Here is an 18,925-nt window from a genome sequence, read left to right as displayed (position 1 = left end):
ATGTCGGGGGACACAAGTTACCATACAGCAGCCTCTGCAGAATAACAAACATAATTGAATAAAAACAGCTTTAAGTGTAACAAGAAGCTGCTGTTGGAAGAGAACTTTCGTACCCCTACAGTACTGTGCTAAAAGAATGAAAAGTAAAGTAACACTTTTTCCAATGACTGTGTCATGCAGCTTTCAGATCAGGTTGATAAGTTCAAATGTGACGGGACCCTCAAGTACCGATGATAAAATGTAGGGTAAGTAAATCTGATGGGGGAAGCAACAGAAATGATGTGTTTGATGTGACATTATTTTACACTTCAGTAGGTTTTGGATTAAGTGTTCTATCAGTTTTGAATCAGGGTGAGAATGAGCAAGGTTACTGGCGGGGGTGGGTGGTGATGGGATTGTATTGAGGGGTGGTGGGTGACGGGAAGGGAGGGGTGTTGCTGGTGAATGGATAGATATTTAAGCACAGAAATTTATGGTCTGTATGTTGATGGTAACATTTAATATATTTTCAATTTTATGCTTTAAAATGTGAATGTTGAAGAAAACAACAGGTTTATTGCTCTTGTATGAGCGTTGTGTATTTTTCAGCAGTGGATTGTGGGAGGAGTCCAAGTTGCTCCATTCCTTATTTATCTTCTTACACTGTCCTCATGCCAAGTCTCTCATTACCTTTCGTCCTTTTAAATTCTCACTCTTTCTGGAAAGGCAGGGCAGCAAGTACCATTAATATCCATGGCTCCGCAGACCCTGGAAAAGCTCTTTGACAAACTTGGCCACTTTGGAAGGTGAGTATAGTACAGTTTTTTCACTTAGCTTTATTAGTTTTGATTTCATTGAAATTATTAAACCAATTATTGCACTGTTTCTATGTTTGGTAACTACTTAAGTTGCAAGTGCTATAGCATTTAAAGAAAAAAGCAATCTGATCTTAATTGCATATCAAAAAAAGCTCAATTTTATCAGGAATCTTTTGATAATTGTATTTGAATTGTAAATGTTAAGATAACAAAATTTGTTTGGAACATATATTAAAATCAATTGGCTAAACTTCTTTGAGTTTATAATCTCATTGGACAGTTGGTAATTTAAAAATGCAGAAGGCCTTGATGCACTGCTGAAGTATTGTAAGTCAAGTATCTTTGTGTTTTACAGATTCCAAGCGTCTGTCTATTTCCTAGTCAATTTCCAAACTATAGCATGTGGGATCCACTATTTGGCCTCAGTGTTCCTTGCTGTAACACCACAGTTTTTGTGCAAGTTTCCTGGAAATATGACCACAATCCTCGTTTCAAATACTACAGCTGATCCACGAGATCTGTGGAACTTGTGGATTCCAGAATCACACAGTGTTATTGCAAAAATGGAAAATGGAGAGATCTGGGAGGCACAGCAATGTAGTCGCTTCAAAATAAATGGGGGCATCGAGCTGGAGAATTACTTTAAGGGCAACAAGTCACGATACTCGTGCTCTGATGGTTTCATTTATGATCAGAGTCACATTGAAAACAGCATTGTGACTGATTGGAACCTGGTCTGTGACAGAGCATGGTTAGCAAAACTTACCCAGCCCATCTTTATGCTTGGAGTCCTTCTTGGTGCTGTTGCATTTGGTGACATTGCAGACAGGTAAGCCTTTCTGTTCTGGTTAACTTTTGTGATTTTTTTTAAAGTTTTCAATCGCAATGTATGTTCTGTGTTTCCCTTGGGATTAGAATCAGGTTTATTATCACTGGTATATGTCGTGAAATTTGTTGTTTTGTGGCAGCAGTACAGCCAAAACTTTAAAAATTACTGTAAGTGACAATAAAAATATATAAATAGTGAGATAGTGTTCAAGAGTTCATGGTCCATTCAGAAATCTTATGGTGAAAGGGAAGAAGCTGTTCCTAAGAAGTTGAGTGTGCATCTTCAGGCTCCTGTACCTTCTCTCTAATGGTAGTAATGAGAAGGGGGCATGTCATAGTCGGTGAGAGTCCTTATTGATGGATGCCACCTTCTTGAAGCACTGCTTCTTAAAAATGTCCTCAGTAGTGGGGAGGGTTGCACCCATGATGAGTTGCAATCCTTTGCAGCCTCTTGTGATCCTGCACACTGGAGCCTCCAAAACAGGCGATGATGCAGCCAGTCAGAATGCTCTCCTTAGTACATCTGTAGAAATGTGCTGGAGTATTTGGTGATGTACCAAATCTCCTCAAACTCCTCATGAAGTATAGCCGCTGGCATGCCTTTTTCATGCTTGCATCAATATGTTGGGCCCAGGATAGATCCTCTGGGACGTTGATGAAACTTGAAGCTGCTCCCCATTTCCACTGTTGACCCCTCAATGAGAGCTGTTGTGTGTTCTCCCTTCTTACTAAGCCCAAAGATGATTTCTTTCTCTTGCTGATATTGCATGCAAGATTTTTGTTGTGACACCACTCAACCAGCTGATCCTTTTCACTGCTGTACACCTCCTGATTGTCATCTAAATTCTGCCAACAACATCAATGTGTATTTAATATTTCAGTAATATTTGAGTAATATCGTAAATATATATTATTTCATTAAGCATTCTTGTTCATTTAAACAATGCATTATGGGTTATATGCAAAAGTACGTGAGTAGCATACATCATCATGCCACTACATTATACATACACACCTCGCTTAAAGTAAAAACGAAACTAACATACACGAATTATCCCGGCTCCATGTTTTCTTTCAATTACATTTTATGCTTTGGAGTTACCAAACACAACAATTGCAGCAAGTTTTAAATGAACCCGAGACAGTTACCTGCCTGTTGAAGCGCAGGGAGACGTTCAAGTTTTTAAAAAGTGCTGCAAGAAACGATTGAGGAAAAAAAAGTACAGCAAGTGTCTCTTTGGAAGAGGTTAAGAGAAACAGTTTTAAAAAATGCAGAAAACGGGCAAGTTCATGGGTTCATAAACAGTGAGTACTTGGTGATTTTAATCAAATTTAATTAAATAAAAGAAAAATGGCTGGCTACATTGAAAATATTGATGCTTTCAGTTATACAAGAGATAACTTGAGTATACTGAGGGAACAGCCAATGAGACTGAGTATCAGTTTTGCTGAGTGTATTGGGTGGAAGAACATACAGTTTCCTTAGAAGTTTGAGTGTTTCAATCAAATCAGCTGAAATAAGCTTTGCTGATATCGTGAAAATGATGCAAGAACATTTAGAACTGAAACTATAGTTGATTGCAGAACGCTTTAGGTTTCATCAGCAGAATCAAAAGGAAGGGGAGTCCATTTCAGCGTGTGTAGGTAAATTGAAGAAGTTGTCTTAGCATTATCAGTTCAATTAGGGGCTTAATTATGCACGGAGAGATTGCTTAGTTTGTGGAATCTTACTAGAAAACATCCAAAACTGGTTCTCATCTGATACCCAACTTACATTTAAGAGAGCAGTTGAAATAGCTGTAGTAATGGAAACTGCAGCCAGTGATACAATTAAGTTGCAGTCAGGAATGAATATGAGCGTGAATATAATTGCAACATGTAAACAGAACCCGCCTGGCTAAACAAATTGTGTTACTGTTGTGGCAAGGAGTTAAATACACCAGACCAATACAGGTTTAAATGTGAAACTTGCAGAAAATGCAACAAAGTAGGACACATACAAATAACACGTGGAGCAGACAAAAATAAATGGGTTGCACAAAGAAGATAAAAAGTCAAGTTGCAGTTTTAAGAAGAGTACTAATCTGCATGCTGTTGATGAAAAATCTGATAATGCTGAGGTGACATAGGACTGGTAGCCTTGAGATTTACAATGTGATAACTAACGAGACAAGCAATATGGCTCACACCAGAATTGAATGGCAAATTAATTAAAATGGAATTGGACACTGGCTCACCTATTTCAGTCTTTGCACAAAATAAGTCTGAGGGGTACTTCAAAGATATTGAACTGAAGCCTGCAAATATCGAACTAAGAAATTATATTGGATAAAAGATATGCCCTGTGGGAATGACTTTCAGAATAGCAAATATACGGCAACCAACAAGCCATGTTGGGCTTGTGTCGGGCCAAAAACAGGAGGGGTAGCATTATGGGTCGTGACTGGCTGAGACAACTACTTCAATACCACACTGACTAACAAAATGACTTAGCAACACACAAGATTCTGGAGGAACTCAACAGGTCAGATAGTATCTATGAAAAAGAGTACAATCAGAGTTTCAGGCTGAGACCCTTCTTCAGGACTGAGAAAGGTTGCGATCTGAAACGTCGACTGTTTACTGCTTTCCATTGATGCTGCCTGACCTGCTGACTTCCTCCAGCATTTTGTGTGTGTTGCTTTGGATTTCCATTGTCTGCGGACTTTCACTTGTTTGTAATAAAATGACTTAATTTGAGGAAATATGATAGATTAAAATCTTAGGAAGGAAATAATTTATTATTAAAAATTTCATCCAGAGTTTTCAAAGTTCAAAGTAAATGTATTATCAAAGTAAATATATGTCACCATATACAACCCTGATGTACCTCCCTCTGCAATTGGATTTTCAACTTCCTAACCGGAAGACTACAGTCTGTGGATTGGTGATAACATATCCTCCTCGCTGACAATCACTGGCGCACCTCAGGGGTGTATGCTTAGCCCACTGCTCTACTCTCTGTATACACATGACTGTGTGGCTAGGTATAGCTGAAATACCATCTTTAAATTTGCTGACAATACAACCGTTGTTGGTAGAATCTCAGGTGGTGATGGGAGGGCATACAGGAGTGAGATATGCCGCAACAACCTGGCACTCAGTGACAGTAAGACGAAAGAGCAGATTGTGGACTTCAGAAAGGGTAAGACAAAGGAACACATACCAATCCTCATAGAGGGATCAGAAGTGGAGAAAGTGAGCAGCTTCAAGTTCCTGGGTGTCAAGATCGCTGAGAATCTAACCTGGTCCCAACATATCGATGTAGTTATAACGAAGGCAAGACAGTGGCTATTCTTCATTAGGAGTCAACAAATACACTCAAAAACTTCTATAATGTGGAGAGCATTCTGACAGGCTGCATCACTGTCTGGTATGGAGGGGATACTGCACAGGACTGAAGGAAGCTGCAGAAGGTTGTAAATGTAGTCAGCTCCATCTTGGGCACTAGCCTACAAAGTACCCAGGACATCTTTAGGGAGCGGTGTCTCAGAAAGACAGCGTCCATTTGTTAAGGACCTCCAGCATCCAGGGCATACCCTTTTCTCACTGTTACCATCGGGCAGGAGGTACAGAAGCTTGAAGGCACACACTCAGCGATTCAGGAACAGCTTCTTCCCCTCTGCCATCAATTCCTAAATGGACATTGAATCTTTGGACACTAGATCACATTTGTTTTAATATACAGTATTTGTTTTTGCACGTTTTTAATAATATATTCAATATACGTAATTGATTTACTTGTTTATTATTATTTTTTTTTCTGCTAGATTAAGTATTGCATTGAACTGCTGCTGCTAAGTTAACAAATTTCACGTTACATGCCGGTGATAATAAACTTGATTCTGATTCTAAAAGTGGAACTAGTAGTGAGTACCTCTACCCTACTTACTTGAAAACCTCAGGGTGAAACCCCTGGAGGAGAGATGTTAGTGATAAAAGATCTATTTAACCTATGGCTGGGTGTGAGGACACCCAGCAGGACTAAAACAACAAGACCTGACAAAGGGCGGATGAGCTCCTTGTGAGCCAACGGCCATCTTCCGTGGAAGAGATTAAAGCCTCACCAGGTATCTACGAATCATATGCTATGCACTTAGTTAGAAGAGACATGATGAACTTGGGCGCTGCACTGTGTGCCTGGACCTGCTCAAGGCCTCCGCCTAAGGAAGGGCCGAGCTCGAAGAAGCAGCTGCGGCTGGAGGCTGATACAGCCTCAGGCTCGAGTTCGGTGGGGCGGTGGCGGGCGGTGCCAGAGCGGCCAGCGAGAACAAACTGGAGGAGAGGCTGTACTCGGTGCTGTTGGAAGATCAAAGAAGATGAAGGTGCATAGCCGCCAACCCCAGATTCAGGATGGCACCCACTGACTGACTGACTGTAACAAGTAGCAGCTACAACGAGACAATATCGGCAGAGGCGAGTGTCCAAGATCTCTACCGTGCAACGGGGAATTAGTTCTGTTAATTCATACAAAAGGATTTGGTCAGTTTTTTTTGTGTAAGTGTTGCGAATGGATTTTCTGTGGATGATCAACTATTTCATCCAATGAAACATGAATCAAGATGGCGAGCCGCCCAAGATGAAGAATCAGCACAGGAATGATATCTTTCATGACATAGAGGATTTAATATGGTTGAATGTATAAGATTTTCATTTGAAGGATCTGAATTTGATTTTCTGCAATTATTTTTGCAAAGATTTTGATAAGGTACTGAATGAAAATTACTTTGTTTAAAAGTTGAGATGTTGGAAAATTGTCGTGAAAGGAGTTAAACTGTATAGCTATATAATTTTTGAATTTGAATTTCAGTTTGTAGACATACTGACTGAAACTGAAGTTAACCATGATATTTAAGAATAGGAATTAAGTAAGTTTTCTAACTAACTAGGGATTAAAAAAAGGAAAGGTTAGTCTGTAAATTTTTAAATAGGGAATAACACTAGATCTAATTAGTTAGATAAATTGGAGCAACAAAGGTTATTCTATTGAATATCACTGATTCTAACTAAACAAGAATTTGGTTTCTGTTGATATCTGAGATTTGGAACCTAACAGAAAGTTGGAATTTTGAATTGCTCTTACACATGGAAATACTTTGTATATCTTGTTTTCTTCTAATAAACAAAACTTGCCTCCAAAAGTGTGTGTTTAATATTCACTGCCTCCTTACAATATCCAAATTTGAGACGGGCAAGACTGAAAAGTCTGCCATCTGTTCTGTAGACAATTTTGATTCCTGGGGGTAGGTCGTCCTTGATAATGTGGATGATTGTCGCAATGAAGATGGTGAACAAAGTTGGGGCAATCACGCATCCCTGTTTTACTCCTGATCTAACTTGAAAAGACTCACAGTTACTGTTGCTGACCATGACTGTGGTAAGCATGCCATCGTGGAGAAGTCTCCGGATTCAAATGTACTTTTCAGGGCATTCCATGGGTGGATAGGAGTTCTCTTGATACCAAGTCAAAGGCTTTGGTGAGGTCAATGAATGCCATGTACAAAGGTTGAAGTTGTTCATGAAATTTTTCTTGTAGTTGTCGCATTGTGAAGATCATGTTGATTGCTCCACGTGATGGTCTAAAACTGGCTTGTGTCTCCGGAAGGATCTTCTCAGCTAAAGGCTTGAGCCAGTTGTTCATGATGCAGGTGAGGATCTTTCCTGCTGTTGCTAGCAGGGAAATTCCAGGAAAACGAAGACATCCACGAGTTCCAATACGCAGATGACAACAGTGTTGCAGCTCTTTCAGAAAACCACCTACAACAGATTCTGACTGCCTTCAACCGTGCATACATGAAACTTGGACTTACCATCAATTCCAAGAAGACTCAGATCATCTATCAACCATCACCAGTTGAGACAAATCGGATAGAACCGTCATTTCAACTTGGCGAAACAACCCTGGAAAACGTGGACCATTTTCCGTATCTTGGAAGTCACCTCTCCTCCAATGTCGGCCTTAATGACGAGATCCAACATTGTCTTAAGTGCGCTCGAACAGCATTTGGACATCTCCGAACAAGAGTCTTTCATGATCGTGACATCCAAACAGACACCAAAATGTTAGTGTACAAAGTAGTGGTAATCCCAATGCTGCTGTATGCATCAGAAACCTGGACAACATACCGGCGACATCTGAAAGCACTTGAAAAGTTCCATCAACGATGTCTTTGAAACATCTTAAATATCAGCTGGGAAGATAGAAGAACCAATATCAGTGTGCTAAATGAAGCAAAAACAACAAGCATTGAAGCCTTTGTCATCAAGAACCAACTAAAATGGAGCGGTCATGTTGTTCGGATGAAAGACGAATGTCTGCCGAAACAAATCTACTCCCAGCTTAAAGAAGGCAAACATAAAAGAGGCGGACAACAGAAGAGATTCAAAGACGTCTTAAAAGCCAACATGAAGAAATGTAACATCGACATCAACAATTGGGAAACCAATGCCAAGGACAGGAAACTATGGCAAGCCATCATCCGAGAAGGAACAGCAACTTTCGAAGCCAATAGATGTGCAGAATTAGAAGAAAAGAGAAGAAATCGAAAAGAGAGGCAGCAACAACCAAAGTCCGATCTGCCACCTGGAACTACCTGTCCTGAATGCGGAAGAACTTTCAAAGCCAAGATTGGACTCATAAGCCACTTGAGAGCCCACAAGTAGATCAACAGAATGAAGACCATCATCCTCAACCTCGAGGGATAGCCACGACGACAATATCCAGAGCTTCTGATGGCCTACTGGCACCTAGAGTAATACTACGTAATTTGATTTTTCTCTTAAAGAGTGCTGTGACCAGTCACACGAGATAAGACAAACACTACACAGGTGTTACACTGAGATTCATTTTCCCAGAGGTAGCTTTGGTATCATCTTTTGCAGTTCAATAGATTCATAGATGGTCTTGCAGATTGGAGGGTTGGAAATGTTATCAACTCTTTAGGAAAAGAGCAGAAAGAAAATAGCTAATTACTTGACCTATGAGTGCTCGGGAAAATGCTGAAATCTATCATAAAGAATGTGCTTAGGAAATGATAATGTGATTGAGCAGTCTAGATGTAGATTAATTGAAGAGAAATTGTGTTTGACAAATCTGTTGAAGTTTTTGGAAGATACATCCAGTAGGGCAGACAAGGGTAACCATTGGTATAGGATTTCAGGAGAGTTTCAAATAGGCTCCACACAAGAGGCTGCTGAACAAAACTAGGTGAATGGAATGCAAGTTAATGTAGTAGTGTGGATTGAGAATTGTTTAATAGTTGGAATACAGAGAACAGGAATAAGCAGGTTCTCCTCAACTTGGCAGCTGTATCTGGTGTGTTACCACCGGGATTGTTGCTGTTGTTTCAAATAATATATCACCAGTTTAACTGAGCAGATCAACCTAACATTTCCAATTGGCTGATGAACACGTGAATAGTGATGGCGACGTGTAGTGGCTTCGGGGAGATACAGGTACGCTGACTGAATATGGTAGATATGGCACCTTGTGCAAAATTGTGAGGTCATCCACTTAAAACCTGAGTGTTTTTTAAATGGTGAGAAACTGAGAGGTGTTGAAATTCAAATAGACCTGGTGCTATCATACCCAAGACACTGAAAGCTTAACATGCAGGTATAGCAGGTGTTTAGTAAGGGAGATGGTATATTGTCCTTTACTGATAGGGTATTTTATAGGCATCCGTTAGTCTCGTGAGACCATGGATTTTCGCCTTGGAAGGTTTCCAGGGCGCAGGCCTGAGATGGAAGACTGGCAGTTGCCCATGCTACAAGTCTCCCCTCTCCACGCCACTGATATTGTCCAAGGGAAGGGCATTAGGACCCATACAGCTTGGCACCAGTCACCAGTGTCGTCGCAGAGCAATGTGTGGTTAAGTGCCTTGCTCAAGGACACAATATGGCTGCCTCAGCCAAGGCTCGAACTAGTGACCTTCAGATCACTAGACCAATGCCTTAACCACTTGGCCACACGCCATAGGGTATTAAACTACTGTTAAATGACAGGTGGGATGTTGGATATTGTATCATAGAGTTACACATTGGAAACAAGCCCTTTCTCCTACTGAGTCCATCCTAATAAGTAAGCAGCCAGAGCATGAGTATGACTTCTGTTCTTCCTGCTTTCTCATCAATTCCCCCCTCGCATACACAGTAGCGGCAATTTACAGTAGCTACTTTACCTACCATCTCACATGTCTTTGGGATGTGGGGTGAAATGGATGGTAGTGGTTGAAAAACAGACAGGACTAGCAATTCTGTATCCTGGGATACAGAATTTTCAGGTGAGACAGAGGGGAATGTAAGAGAGGAAGTGGTATTGCGACTTTAGTAAATCAATGCATTATTTCTGCATTGAGGGAGGATGTCCTAGGTGGCTTCTCAGATGAGGTCACACTGATACAGCTAAGGAACAAATAATAAGTTGACGTTCTGCTGAGGTGTATTACAGACTTCACAGCAGTCAACAGGAAACAGTGGAATAGATATGTAGGTAAATAGAATACATTAAAATGTCAGCACATCGTGGCCAAAAGGCCTGTACTGTGTTGGAATGTTCCGTGCTTTATGTTCCATGTAAAACACCTAAGGTCTGTTTATCTAGTTCGTTCTTCGCTCGTTCACTGTTCTTGAAAAGGTGGTGCTTCAGTCCTACATAGTGAAGGTGGCAGTGCTTTGGGAGTTGCCCTGTTGAGTTATAGTATTTTGATGCAGCTCACGGGATTGTTAGGTCCTTGGGTATGTGGATCACGTATACACAAGAGTGTACAAGGATAGCGTGATGACTTCTCCAGACGGTATTGCGACTGAGATAGGATTTTGGTAGTTCCATTGTTACCAACACTGTTGCCAGTTTTTATTATGGAATAATTAATTAATTGAATTTAAGTTCTCTAGCTGTTATGACAGGATTCAAACTCATTACCCAGAATGCATAGTCCAACTGTCTGAGTTATTAATTCAAAAAAGCAAATGGATTAGTGAGATTGCCTTGGAAGACACCAATGACTTACGAGGCTGAATAGCCTCTTTCTTTGTCATAAGGAAATATGAAGTAATCACCATGAAAATGACCACAGCTTCAGAGGTCAATTATTTGTCTTAATTCTCTGTAATTTTTATAGCTCTACAACTGGTAGTCAAAACCGCCCAATGCATTACCAGCACCAGTCTACTCACCATCAAGGACATGTATTGTGAAAGGTGACCAAAAAGGGCCAGTAACATCGTGAAGGATCCCACCCACCTTGCGCATGGACTGTTTGTCCCACTTCCAGCAGGGAAGAGGCTATGTTGCATTCATGCCAAGAAACTCAGATTCAAAAACAGTTACTTTCCCCAAACTGTAAGGTCGATCAACCCCTTGAATGACTAAACCCCCTACCACCACTACTTTATCATTTCCTATCAGCTGACTTATGTACAGTGCCTAGATTCGCTTTATGGACATACAATCAATCTATGTATGCAAGCTATCTTATGTATTTATCTTTATTGTGTTTTTTTATTATTGTGTCCTTTATCTTATTGTGTTTTTTTTTTGTTCTGCGTCGGATCCAGATTAACAATTATTCTGTTTTCCTTTACACTTGTATACAGGAAATGACATTAATCAATCTTGAATCTTTTTGAATCTTTTATTTCACTGAGGTACTGGCTTCTCTGCCAGCACATTGTTTTACTTTCAGATTAGGTGGTATTTTTGGGACTTAATATTTGAATCTGCAAATTAATTTCAGATTCCATCCAGTGGCTATGAAAACTTCCCCCTTGGAAGTTTTCATGTTTTATTGTTTTACAACATTGAATCACAGTGGATTTAATTTGGATTTTTTTGACACTGATCAACAGATAAAGACTCTTTTGTGTCAAAGTGAAAACAGATCTCTACAAAGTGATCTAAATTAATTACAAATACAAACACGAAATAACTGATTGCATTAAGTATTCACCCCCTTTAATATGACACACCAAATCACCACTGGTGCAGCCAATTGGTTTCAGAAATCACATAATTAGTTAAATGGAGATCTATTTTTGGAGACCTGTGTGCAGTCAATGTGTTTCAGTTGACTAGTGAAAATACACTTGTATCGGGAAGGTCCAATTGCTGGTCAGTCAGTATCCTGGCGAAAACTACACCATGAAGACAAAAGAACACTTCAAGCAACTCCACAAAAAGGTTATTGAAAAGCACAATTCAGGAGATGGATACAAGAAAATTTCCAAGTCACTGAATATCCCTTAGAGTACAGTTAAGTCAATCATCAAGAAGTGGAAAGAATATGGCACAGCTGTAAATCTGCCTAGAGCAGGCCGTCCTCAAAAACCGTGTGACCATGCAAGAAGGGGACTAGTGAGGGAGGCCACCAAAAAACCCATGACAACTCTGGAGGAGTTACAAGCTTCAGTGGCTGAGATGGGAGAGACTGCGCATACAACAGCTGTTGCCCGGTGCGTCACCAGTCGCAGCTTTATGGGAGACAGGCAAAGAGAAAGCCACTGTTGGGAAAAAAAAAATCACATGAAAGTCAGCTAGAGTTTGTCAGAAGGCATATGGGAGACTCAGAAGTTAGGTGGAAGAACGTTTTAATGGTCTGATGAAACCAAAATTGAGCTTTTTGGCCATTGATTTGCGTAAGCCAAACACCGCACGTCATCTAAAACACACTATTCCTACCGTGAAGCATGGCGGTGACTGCATCAAGCTGTGGGGATGCTTCACTGCAGCAGGCCCTAGAAAGCTTGTGAAGGTAGAGGGTAAAATGAATGCAGCAAAATACAGGGAAATTCTGGAGGCAAACCTGATGCAGTCTGCAAGAGAACTGTGACTTAGGAGATTTGTTTCCCAGAAAGACGATAACCCCAAGCATAAAGCCAAAGGTATACAGGAATGGCTTAAAAACAACAAAATTAATGTCCTGGAGTGGCCAAGTCAGAGTCCAGACTTCAATCCAATTGAGAATTTGTGACTGGACCTGAAAAGGGTTGTTCACTTATGACTCCCATGCAATCTGACAGAGTTTGAGCAGTTTTATAAAGAAGAATGGGAAAAAATTGCAGTGTCCAGATGTACAAAGCTGATAGAGACCTATCCACACAGACTGAAGGCTGTAATTGTTGCCAAAGGTGCATCTACTAAATACTGGCTTAAGGGGGGTGAATACTTGTGCAATCAGTTATTTTATGTTTCATATTTATAATTAATTTAGATTACTTTGTAGAGATCTGTTTTCACTTTGACATGAAGTAATTTTTTTTCTGTTGGTCAGTGTCAAAAAATGCCAAATCAATGCTGTAAAACAATAAAGCTTGAAAACTTCAAAGGGGGGTGAATACTTTTTATAGGCACTGTATGTAAAGGTGCTGTCTGTTTCTCTTCAGATTACTAGAATTGTCCTTTATTGTCTAATTTTCCTATAATGCTTTTTCTGAAATTCTACCACTCTAAGAGTGTTGTTGTTAACACATAATTCTTTCTCCAGGTGAAAATCTTATGGGTTTTTTTTGTCAATGGGAAAGTACTTGTTCTGTATAGCTGAGGGTATTAACTCAATAGAACATAGCCACTTATCTGAAACAATGGTAGTTTTTATCAGGAAGTTTATGGTGTGCTAGAACTACACAAATCAATACTTATTAATTTTGTGAGATAGATGTATTTATGAAGCTGCACAAACTTATACTTACTGCTATATTTCATTAAGTCTTAGATGTTAGAAATTGCCATTCTGAACCTCTTCTTTTAAAACCTGTCCAGATTCGGTCGACGATCAATACTATGGTTCACAAGTGTAGCTCAATTTGTGTTTGGAGTTGCTGTTGCATTCACCAATGATTACTACAGCTTCATCATTGTCCGCTTCCTCTTGGCTCTGGTATGTATAACTGCCCTACACATTCATTTCTTGCGAGCGGGAAGGGTCCCAACCTGAAATTTTGACCACCTATTCATTTCCATAGATGCTGCCTAACCTGCTGAGTCCCCCCAGCATTTTGTGTGTGTTTCCACAGAAGTGGTCTGCCGTTGCCGCCTTCTGGGCAGTGTCTTTACAAGGTGGCTGACCCCAGCAATTATCAATACTCTTCAGAGATTGCCTGCCTGGCGTCAGTGGTCGCATAACCAGGACTTGTGATCTGAACCAGCTGCTCGTACGACCATTCACCACCTGCTCCTGTGGCTTCATGTGACCCTGATTGGTGGGGCGGGGGGGGCAGCTATCGGGGAGAATGAACGCCTTGCGTCTCCTGTGGTAGAGGCATATCTCCACCCTGCCACCCCAAAAGTTACTATCTGATCTTACTAAATAATTACTATACCTACTAACTTACTATAACATACTATGCCAGTGCTTTCAAAAGGCCAATAGGATTTAGCTGGTAGACTTACAACTAAAATTAGAGCATGTGGTTTTAGGACCAAATTAACAAGAAAACAGATGGTTTGTTAGTTAGACTGGAATAGGTGGACGTGGTTCCACAGGCGTTAGTGCAGGGAAAGCATTGTTTCAAGATACAGCAATGATGCTAACTTGAGATTTGAATACAGAGGTTTCCTGAGTTATGAATAATGGGTGGAGTAAGCCGTAAGAAGAGCAGAAATGTAAGCTACTTTAAATGTCAACCTTTTATCAGCTACTGAAACTGCATCACTGCCACAGAGCATACAAGAGGTTTGATCTGACTGTTCTGAAAACAGCAAAGAGGATAACAATTACCAGTTTTGATTCCTGCTGTTGTCATCTCACTTGTCCTGTTCAAATTACTGTACATCTTGGTGCCTCCTCATTATGGCATGGGTGAAATAAGTACTTACAATGAAGATTAATGCTTTAAACTTGCATCTTGGATAATCACTCATGCTTCCAGCCATATCAACCTCGTTCCAAAATAATTAACTGTACAAAATGTTTATAACAACTTGATTTGTAAAAGAAAAATTGTCTGCAGATCCACATCTTATTGTTGCACATAACTAATCACAATTTCTGTGGCGGGCCTTATTGATATAATACAAACTTGGGTTTGGTTCACGAAAATAGCACTGTGCAGCCACAAAATGAGTCAAAGACAGAAAGTACGGGAAATATTCAACAGATCCAGGAGCTTCTATGGAAAGAGAAACAGAGTTAATGGTTCATATCTAAAGTTGTTTCACGGAACTGGGAAAGAGAAAACATGTTAGATAAAGTTACAGAGATGAGAGGAGAGAAACAAGTTGCTTGAAGCTGCTCTGAATACAGGAACTCCTCAAAAAAAGTAATTTTGAAGTAATTACTTGAGTATTTTTTTAGGGAACTAGCAGCTTAAAGTTGAATTCTGCTGTATTATTTCATAGTCTATTCACTTGAATAATATTTTGTTACTACTTTTTGAATCAGGGTGGTCTGTAAGTAATCAGCACTGAGCTGAAATATTTTGATTCTGTGTTTTATAATTTTTGTTATCGCTTGTTTTTAATGCTGTTTACACAATCCTTTCGTGCACGGGGGAGGTGGGGTTTGATGATTTTCTTTGAATGGTTTAGTTCTATGGTTTGTTTCACTACTGTGGGGAAGATGAATTTCAGGGTTATATACTGGATGCATAGCGGGCAGCTAGTGTAGTGGCATCCACACCGGACTTTGAGATGAGTGGTGCCTGGTTCAAATCCAGTTGGCTCCTTGTACGCTTTTCATCCGTGCTGGGCTGAGCATGGAGCTAACAACTTGGTCTGGTTAAAAAAAAAAAAGCAGACAAAAATGCTAAAGAAATGGCAAGGCTACTGCCCGATGTGCTGCGAGGTGCGGACAGGAACAAATCAAAATACTGCATGCATACTTTGATAATAAATGTACTTTGAATCTTTGAATCAATCGGCGTGAAGCACAGATTTGTTTTGTGGCTGTGGTTACTTTAAATTTACCCTTTTAATCTTAAAGTCTTACCCCTCTGCTTGCTTTGATGGGTCTTTAATACTTGTGAAAAAACAGTTTTGGCTGAGAGTCCCTTTAATATGTTAATAATGTAAAACTGCAAGTTATTGACTTTTTATAGATGCAATTTATGCATTGTTGCTTCAATTGCCTAGTACGGAAGTATCAACTGCTATTTCTTGTGGATTTCTGTGATGGAAAGTAATGACAATCTTTGCAGATGCCATTGTTTCAGAGCGGCATTACTCTGCTGTTACGGATCAGTTCCCTTTGGTTGAGGGTATGGGAGTAAGGTATTAGTGGGCATGTGTGTTCATATCCAATTAAAACACAGGAAAATAGATCATTGTAACATTTTCCTACATAACAAATCCTAATCCCAGCTGAATGGTATATTAACGAAGATGTAGAAATAATAAAATATGAGGGTCCTTGGTCATTTAAAAGTGTTATTGGTGAAGAACTTGATGAAATTAGAAGCAAATGTTACATATTTTATCTTCTGTTTTTGTTACAGGTTGCTAGTGGCTACCTTGTGGTAGTATTTGTTTATGTGACAGAATATACCGGATTGAAAGCTCGTAGTTGGGCCTCCATGCATGTCCATGCATACTTTGCTGTTGGCATTATGGTAGTTGCCTTGGTTGGATTCCTGGTGCGGACCTGGCGTCTCTACCAACTTATCCTGTCAATTGTGACCGTTCCTTTCATTTTTTTCTGCTGGCTGTTACCCGAGACACCTTGGTGGCTTTTGGCTAAAGGGCGAGTTGAAGATGTCCAGAAGCTGGTTGACAGAATTGCTCACTGGAACAGAGTTAAGATCCCCTGTCACCTCTCTGTGATGCAGATGAATAGTCCTGAGGATTCGACTGACAAGGAAGTTGCAAATAATCAACACAAGACCAAACAAAAGAAAATGAGCATCTTGGATCTTTTCCGTACCTGTGACTTGGTTAAGAGGACCATAACTGTTTGGTTGGTGTGGTTTACAGGCAGTCTGGGCTATTATGTCAGCTCCTTGGGCTCTGTCAATCTGGGTGGAAACGAATATCTGAACCTCTTTCTAGCAGGTAAGAGCATGTATGCAATGAAACACAAATTACCAGGCGTCTGAAGATAACTGAAATAGGCAGTCCATTATTATCTTACTGGCATCTAATATCCAGGAATTTCATGTTTAGCTGCCAAAGGACATTAGTTGGTTTTGCATCTAATGTTAAGTTTTAGTCATTGAGTCATATAGCACTGAAAGAGGCTATTTGGCCCAGCTGACTGTGCTAACCATTGGAGACCTACAAATATTAATCCCCTCTTCTGGCACTTAGCCTCCTATGCCTAAATGATTCAGGTGCTTATCTAGACACTTCTGAAAGGAGATAATTAATACTAGTTTTACTAGGGCTATCTCTATAGTGGTAAAAACTATATTGGTAACATAATAAGTGTACCCCAGATGGTAATGAAAACTGAAGGGTCAAAGCACTTCCAACGATTCAATGGATCTAATTTCATTTGTTAATGTTAGCTAACACATTTGAAGATCAATATTTTAACTAAAAAAAAGTTCCTTAGGATTTGATAGTTGAAGTAAGTGCTTTGGAGGTGATTGACGGTAAGTATGACTGTTATGGAGCTAAAGCATAAAACTTAGAAAATATACACTTGATTAAGCAGTGCTGCATAGTATCCTGCTGAATAAGAAACTACACCAGTCCAGTGCACTGCAGAAGTGGGTCTTAATCATTTGAATGATTGGAATTCCAATTTCCTGTGTAAATCTCTATCTGTATTAGACCTAAGATTTCCACTGAGATATAATATTTTGTTCTTGTTTGAGTTATTTATTTTAATGCTATTTGTTGGAGACCAGATGGGGGATGGGAGAATTTAATGCAGATTTTTCTTTAAATGAGGGTTATCAAATTTTACTTACTGGAAGAGAATCTGACTCATAAGTCATGCTCTTAACAGTCATTGGATTTTTCCCAGTTTCTGGCTTGATTCACAAACGAGAACTCCATCACATTAGAGAATATCTAGGAATGAAGAGAAGGGAAGACTCATTAGTAGCTGAGCTTTTGTCAAATCATAGGATAACATTTTTTTGTCAAATGCTCATTGTAGAACTACAAAACTACTAAAATAAATAATGATGTTAAGTATATTTTTGTTATTCTGCAAGCAAATTGGAATATAGAAGAGTACAGTTTAGGAATAGCCCCTTTGGCTTATGATGTCTAATGCCAATCCAAACTAATCCCATCTGTTTGCACTCAGTCAATGTCTATCCATTCCCTTCTTGTTCATAAGCCTATTTAAATATCTCTGAACAATTGCTGTTGTGTCTGCTTCCCTCACTTTCCTTGGTAGTCCATATCAGGCACCTACCATCCTTGTGTTTAAAAAGAACACTTCAAGGTACATTTATTATTGAATTATCTATACAGTATGCAAACTTGAGATTTGTCTTTTTGCAGGCAGCCACAAAACAAAGAAACACCATAGAACCTGTTTAAAGAAAAGCCCCACACAAGATCAGACATCTGAAAAATAAAAATCGCGCAAAAAGCAAACAATTAACACACAGAACATTAATAATAATAATAAATACTTTATTGGTCCTGAGTGAGAAATTCTTCACATCCAACCCAAAAGTGAGTCCATGGCCATGAGCGCCAAGGCGAGTAAAGACAGTCCAGGAGCCTCGTAAATCTCCTTTCAACTTTCCCACTCTCATCTTAAAACTCTGCCCTATAGTATTTGGCACTTATATCTTGGAGGAAAAAAAATCAGTAGCTTTTTATTTCTTTTCTCTAAATCTGGACATCATTGGCGAATTCTCTATTTATTGCCCATCCAGAGTAAGCCTTGAGAAAGTGGTGGTGGTACTGACTTAATTATTGTTGTTTGTTTCATTTACGTAATATCCAAGAGCTTGGACTATTGTTTCTGAAACATTTTTCAATCCCATGAGGGCAACTGGGATATTTAAATTCAATTAAATGAACCTTCCTTAAATGGTCATGCTGCATGGTACAGCTCAATTACTGTAAATACCTACCCGGTTCTCTGCTATTCTTTAAAGATAGTATGTTGTTGCTGCAATGGTTATGTTAGCTGATGGCTTGAATTAATATCAACTATAGGCTCAAGAAATTGCATAACGTTAGGTCAGACATGGGGAAAAAACCTCAGTCTGTAGCCTGGGTTCAATTCCTGCTGCTGCCTGTAAGGAGATTGTACGTTCTGCCCGTGACTGTGATAGTTTCCTCCCGGGCGCCGTCCGGTTTCCTCCCACAGTCCAAAGATGTACCAGTTGGTAGGTTAATTGATCATTGTAAATTGTCC

General features: G+C 39.7%; 1 protein-coding gene across 1 annotated transcript in view; it reads left to right on the top strand.

Annotated features, from left to right (window-relative positions):
* The first annotated feature begins 712 nt into the window (after window positions 1–712).
* The window catches only part of slc22a16 (solute carrier family 22 member 16), a 54,255-nt gene continuing 36,042 nt past the window's right edge, over window positions 713–18,925 (top strand). Inside the window, exons 1-4 of the mRNA XM_072277612.1 lie at window positions 713–785; window positions 1,153–1,626; window positions 13,423–13,540; window positions 16,095–16,647. Coding sequence (XP_072133713.1) covers window positions 733–785; window positions 1,153–1,626; window positions 13,423–13,540; window positions 16,095–16,647 — 1,198 coding nt within the window. The 5' untranslated portion in view covers window positions 713–732. The remainder of the gene's footprint in view (window positions 786–1,152; window positions 1,627–13,422; window positions 13,541–16,094; window positions 16,648–18,925) is intronic.

This window comes from Mobula birostris, chromosome 2, assembly GCF_030028105.1.
Source record: "Mobula birostris isolate sMobBir1 chromosome 2, sMobBir1.hap1, whole genome shotgun sequence".
Taxonomy (NCBI): Eukaryota; Metazoa; Chordata; class Chondrichthyes; order Myliobatiformes; family Myliobatidae; genus Mobula; species Mobula birostris.
The sequence above is the reverse complement of the archived record's forward strand: the minus strand, read 5'-3'. Positions and strand labels throughout refer to the sequence as shown.